Source organism: Vigna unguiculata, chromosome 4, assembly GCF_037176805.1.
Source record: "Vigna unguiculata cultivar grain cowpea cultivar isolate G323 ecotype 2 chromosome 4, ASM3717680v1, whole genome shotgun sequence".
Lineage (NCBI taxonomy): Eukaryota > Viridiplantae > Streptophyta > Magnoliopsida > Fabales > Fabaceae > Vigna > Vigna unguiculata.
In genome coordinates, this window is record NC_140795.1 from 12,124,099 (window position 1) to 12,131,297 (window position 7,199).

The 7,199-nt window shown below is 23.9% G+C and overlaps 1 protein-coding gene across 1 annotated transcript; it reads left to right on the forward strand.

Annotated features, from left to right (window-relative positions):
• The first annotated feature begins 779 nt into the window (after nt 1-779).
• LOC146886797 (uncharacterized) lies at nt 780-4,368 on the forward strand. Its single transcript, XM_085671873.1, has 6 exons — nt 780-797; nt 907-1,089; nt 1,186-1,278; nt 1,432-1,539; nt 1,709-1,760; nt 4,313-4,368. The coding sequence occupies exons 1-6, from the start codon at nt 780-782 to the stop codon at nt 4,366-4,368; spliced, it is 510 nt and encodes a 169-aa protein (XP_085527999.1).
• The last annotated feature ends 2,831 nt before the right edge of the window (nt 4,369-7,199 follow it).

Sequence of the window (7,199 nt, forward strand, 5' to 3'; positions counted from 1 at the left end):
TCTAATGCACATAATGTTTGGATTCATTCTTACATATTTATTGTGTATTTTTGTAATTTCAAGTGTAATAAATATTTTATATTTTAATACTTATATTTGATGTTGATTTATTTTAGAATTTTACATAATTTGTCTATTTATTATGGCAATATAGTAAAATTTAACAATTTTAAACCAACACAATTTTCAAAATGGTGAAATTTTATTATAAAAATAATTAATAATGATCATAAAAAGATATGACATTGTCACTCTCCCAAAGAATTATAATAGTGATGTGATAATTATTTTTGTCACAGTAAAAATCAATTTTTGTAAGATTTTAAAATATTGTCAAAAATACAAACAATGAATAGAATAGTGCTTGTGACAACAAATTTGTCACCATTAACTTTTATATTTGTGACAATTTATTATTGTTGCTATTGTATATAATTAATAGTGACAATTATTTTTGTCATAGTAAAACTAGATTTTAGTGACATTTAAAAATATTGTCACAAGTATAATAGTGACACAAATATTAGTGACAATTTTATTATTCTCACAAAGGGTTAGTTTTGACATATTTATAACTTTTAGTGATGAATATGTTTATCACTAAATATAATTTTTCTTGTAGTGGCAAAATATTTGATATCCAATTTCCTCCTCCCTACTTCAAGCTTTGTGGAAAACATGCAAAGTATTTCAAGGCTGAAGCAACTGTATGTATACGTCATAAAGCTCCTTTATAAGTTAAAACATGCAAAGAGATATCTGACGATGATTTAACTATAATGTGGAAACATATGGAGGTTTGTATAATTTTATTAATGTGAATGTATTTAATTAATTTTTATTTATGTATTTGATGTATTTTGGCAATGATATATTTGAAACTTTTTATTATTTTATCATATTCAGGATGCATTATGTTTGAAGGAAGAGGATAAAGAACATGCAATGAAACAATTGCAAAAGCAATATAGGAATAAACATCATCACTTGTATCAAACATACATCCAAAATAAAGGTAGATCAAATGACGTACATCCTCAAAATTGGAATTGGTTAATAAATAACAAGTGGAATGATTCAAAGTTTAAGGTAAATTTATTCTCTTTTTATATCTATATGTTAAAGTTGAATTTTCATTTTTTTGTACTTTTATATTATAATACTAAATTATTTCTACATTTATAGGAAAGGAGCTTGAAAAATAAAGCTAGTCGAAGTAAACAAGATATTAAATCAGTTATTGGCACAAAATCAATTGTCCAAAAGGCATTTGATATGGTAAAGCTACTATTATATTTTATATATACTAATTTGTGCAAATTTTAACTAGGTTTTATATGATTTGTTTTATATGTTTCACATATACAAGTTTATTTTTGTTCTTTTATTTAATCTAACATCACATTATCTTCTTTTTTATTTTTTCAAAAGAAAGAAGAATCAAAAAGTGAGGAATGGCCAAGTGCAGTGGAAGTATGGAAAGATACACTTATGAAATCTAATGAAAATTTGTGTATTCCCAATGGAGAAGAAATTATGGTAAGTAAAGAAAATATTTTAACTTCTATTTTAATATACAAGTTATATTTTACTATTACTAATTTGTGCAAATATGTTTCTTTATTTGATCTAATCAAATTCAAAACGCTTTTATTTTAATATTACTAAATATTTTAAATGTTAATTATTTTGTCTTAATATTATACAGGATAATTTGAAAAATGTGGGTGAGGTCTACGAGGAAGAAATTTCGAAAGCACTTGTACCATTGGTTAAGCATTTTTCATTTGTACTAGGAACAACACCAAATCATTCACAAGGTATGAGAACTATATCAATCACAAAGAAAAATATAGAGAGACAAATTGTACAAAATATAGTGGAGAATGCAAAAAAAAAAAAAAAGAGCAAGTGATCTAGAGTTAGAAGTTCAAAAGTTGAATAGCATCATTCAAAATCAAGAGGAAACCAACATTCAACTTCATAATGAATTACAATTTCAACGACAATTAATTGAGGATCAAGAACTTGTTTTGAGAACTCAACGTGATTAAATGAAGCAAGATATTGAAATAGAGATGAAACCTGAAATGGCTAATTTATTAGGAAACCTACCATTTACTGGATCAAATGTTTCCTCAAAATGAAGTAAGTTGTATTATTAATATTTAAATTTTTTAATTAATGTGTCTATAATTTCATCTTTATATATTTCTAAAGTATTATTAATTAATTTTTTTATTGATATTAATTATTTACTTTGTTTTATTTTGCAGGATCAAAATCCTTAAAGACACTATATTTATTGTTATTTTTAAGTAACTATTTAATTTAATTGTTCTACATCACAATTAGGTCTCATTTCACATATTATTTGGATTTATTGTTCAACATTTTAGTTTGTCATTTTAAATGTAATGGATACTTTGTGTTTACATGTTATTTTATTTTAATTGATACCTCATTTTTATTTAATTGATATTATCATTTTTAATAATAATGATAAATGATAAACTATTAATAATTAAAAATAATTATCACATAAAGTTTTACAATATAATAATAATAAGAAGAAGAATAACTATTATTATTATTATAATTAATAATAGTGACAATCAATTTATTTTCATTCTTTTTAATATTTGTGATATCTAGTTATTATCACTATTACATATAATACTCTAGTGACAATAAATGTATCACTATTGTCTTTTATATTTTTCAGATATTTTATTATTGTCACTATTACATAAAATTATTAGTGATAATTACTTTTGTCACAATAAACTTTTATTTTAGTGACATTTAAGATTATTGTCACAAGTACAATAGTAACAAAGATATTAGTGACATATTAATTATTATCACAAGATGGTATTAGTGACATATTTATAATTTTTAGTGATGAATATTAGTATCACTATAGTTACTTTTTCTAGTGTAACAAATTAACTAGAAGGTATGAATGTGGATATTATATAATGCAATTAATGACAACCACTGTTTGAGTTGATATTGATAGGGTTTGCGACCATGTAATGATCTAATAATTCATAATTAAAAAATCCTTGTCTATTTTATGTAATAATTGAAGTTATTGTTTTTGTAGTATTTCTAAATGTTCAATCGTTCTATTCTAATAAACAATGTTAGAAATATTTGGACAACTTCATTTAGAGATTTCTACAACACATTAGACTAGATGATTTATAAACTCGTTTTAGTTATTTTAATTTCTAGTTGTTTTAAAATTTTCAATCTTAACAATTGTAATGGTCCTTTAAGGTTCAATGATAATTGTTTGAATATGGTTTTGAAAGGTGTTCAAGTTGCTCAATTAGAAGAAGAAAAACTAAAAATGAAACAAATATTAAAAAAAAAGTCAAATACATGATGGTTTATCATGTTTAGTAGTGGAAGATGTTGAAGTATCATTCAATATAATGGAAGAATTAGTAGCCTTAGAAATCAAGAAAAATAATCCTATTTAAGTGAGCCAAAAAACTTTGTTTGTTGTTATCGACAAAAAAAATCGCCCATAAATTTTTCAAGCATACTTGAGAGTGACTTAATCATATTCAAGACAAACATCTTATATAATATTATCTTTGACTTTTTCAATAAAACGAAAAATGAAACAAAAAAACTTAATAGACTCTTCTCTCTAAGAATATTGGAAAAATAAAAAACTTAATTTTGTTTTAAGTCTATGATAAATTTGGAAACTTTCAATTGAGTCCCTAATAAATTTTTATGATCTATTGAGTCTTTAAAATTTAAAAAAATTTCAATTGAGTTCCTACATTTAAATGTTGTTGACTTTGTGATGTGATAGTTATCTTGCATTATCACCTTTATTAAATATTGTCATAGAATATTTTGTTACAAAAGAATCTAATGATGAGATCTTTCCCAAACATTTACCATACTTAACGAAATTTTTTTTAAAATTTAATTAAAGTTATGAAATTATAAAATTAAAAATAAGAAAATAAATTGATGTTCCTATCAATCAAATATCTATGTTATGTGTGTGTGTGGGGGGGGGGGGGGGGGAATGGAGAGTTCTTGTGCAATGAACAAAATCATATGACATGTCTCTGTATGATGGGATTTCAATGTACCTACCAATAAAGAAGCATCCTACAAAATATTGGCTTGGTTTGTAGCTACAATGTCAATAACATAAGTCAATAACATAAAATAATGCAATTATAGGATTGTCGCTAGATACATGTCGCTTCTTTATCTTAGGGCTTTATTTGAACAATGTTGTTGTTACATGAAAAACAAGTTAAGTAAGTTTCAACTACAAATCATTGGACCTATAAATTTGTCCCAATCTATAGGTCTTGGCCCATGGCATAGGTTGGGACTAAAAAGTCCATATAAAAAAAAAACCCACGAGGTTAAAAAAACCCACATAAGAAATGGCCCAAATGACAAAAATAGCAATAAAAGCCCATGAGACAAAGCCAAACTGTGGATCAATTTGTGTGAGTCGGTCTCAAGTCAAGATAGATAAGGTTGGTTTGGGGCCAAATCAAGTAGGTCGTTTCGGTTGTGTTTAAATTAGATTGCGTGTAGGTCAAGCTAAGGTTGAAGGAATTCACATAGTGCTAAGTTGAATTGAATCTACATTTCACACATTTATTGTTTTATTGTACATTGAAAACAATTTCACTATGTTTTACTTTTAGTTTTTAAATCATTTCCTTTTAGTTACTAAATTGGACTTAATGAACACAATCACTTTAATTTTGTATTTTTAGTTAATTTATCTTTGACTTACTATTTTACCCATAGATTTTTGTTTTTTATAAATATCATTTTTTGTTTGATTCTAGTTACGTTAAATTATATATTTTTATGATTTTAAAATAGATTTATGGTTGCTGGAGTTGGAGTCTTGTGATATTTGTTACAATATTTTGAAGTTGGGAGAAATTTGTTGTACTTTTACATAGAAACCCATACAAATGTTTTAATTTATTAATTTTAGTTTGAACATTTATAACATTATAAGAAAATGTCTTATTAGTAACCAATTTTAAGAACAAAAGTTATAAGTCATTATAGTGACCAATTTACAAAATAAATAATTATTAGTTACTAAAATAGTCACTATTATGAATAAAAAATTATAATTGTTCTCTAAATTGGTTTATAAAATTTAGCTACCAAGATTTTAGCTACAAAAGAAAATTTGACACTAAACATTACCTTGGTTTTTGTTACCCAATGAATTGGTTTCTAAATTAGTCTTTAATTAATTAGTGACCAATTTAGCGGTCAATCATAACTTTTTATTTATAATAATGACTATTTTAGTAATCAATAATTTTTTATTTCGTAAATTGATATCTAAATTGGTCACTATAGTGATTATCAACTTTTAATCACTAAAATTAAAATTGGTTGCTAATGAAACATTTTCTCGTAGTATAATTAGATTTAATTAAAGTCCATAATTAGGCCAAAATGCACAACCTATTAAAGAACTTATATATAGATTAAATGAGCTCTAATTAGAGAGAAAAAAAATTTAATTTACCTAGTTTTTCGGTTTAGAAATTATCTTGAACTCACCTTTTTTATTCATTTCAAAATTGATTTTTATCTTTCTCTCTTTTCTTATTTTCATTTTTCATTCATGGATAACTAATTATTGAAGTTAAATTCATTATATTAGAAATTTCCATATTAGATGAAATTTTTCTTGTAAATTTGTTAAAAACATTTGTAATAAAAGATTTGTTTCTGTCATTTTTTCTAAGAATATTAATTGGCAGGTAATTCTTTCATGGATAATTATTTCCTACAAAATTATAAAATTTGAAAGTAATTCTTACAATTTTTTTTTTGCGGAAAGTGTTTTATACAAAATATTTTGAAAAAAAATTGGTAGCAATTTCTTGCAAATTTTTTTTTTTACAACAAAATTTGTAAGTATTTCCTAAAAAAAATTCAAAACAAAATTGACAAGAAATATAAGTTTTTTTAGTAATGTTTAGAGGCTGTTCTTCTATATTTGTATTTTTTTATATAATAATTTATGTTTTTAATTGTAGAAATCATTTGAATATTGATTTGATAATTAAATACATATTATATTGAATTATATCTGAATTTATTCATATCTATTTTTTGAAGATGTTTTTTTATTGAATTATTCAATTGAATCAAGTCAATATTTAAAATTGTATATGAATCTTCAGATAATTGTGATAAGAGAAATTATATAAATCTTAGATATGTGAACTATCTTTTGGTTTTCAATTCTTTTACTTTTAATCGGTATTTACGTTTCACTAAGGGTTTTGATACTAAAATTCCCCAAATTAATTTGTAGAGAAAAGTATTAAATATTGCTTGATTGAGAATCGAGTTAAATCATGCTATGTATTATAAAATCTTATAAAACCCTAATATATATATATATATATAACAACAGTGAAATTCATCCAAACTACCTATATCCTTAGGTGGTGTTATACAAACTAATGTGTTAGCAATCAAAATATTCTCTCTCTCTCTCTGGCCTTTCCTTTTCATTATTCAACCGAAAAATACCTTTTTTTGTAGAGTAATATGCATATAGATTATTAATTATTGAAAGAAATAACTAACAAAGTCGATATATATATATATATATATATATATATATATATATATATATATATATATATATATATGAAGTAAAGTTTTAGATCGTAATATTCTACTTTCCCGTAATTCTTTGTTTTCAATTTCTTTCACTCCTTTTTTCACATTTACCAAACATATTCCTAATTCAAGATTTTAATTAAAATTAAATATGTTTTTAGTAATTGAAGGATAAAAACATATTTAATATTTTTAATTATATAAGTTATATTAGCAAGTATGAAATTAGTTAATAATTAGTTAAAAAATTATTAAAAGCTACAAAAGAGCAAAAGAGGGGTGTTGTTAACCTTATATATAATTATAATAATTTCTTATAAAATACTTTTGCTTGTCAAAAATATGACGTAGACAGTTTCTTTTTTATAACCATTATGCTGCTTGTATGTTTTGGGGTGTGTTTTGTGATTTAAACTCCAACCAAAAGAGACAGAACATTTGTGTTCCTAAGTGGGTCATCATCAAACTAAAGCTTGATGACAATACTATATAGACATCTAAGCCGAATAAGAACATCGTACATCAATGACAAC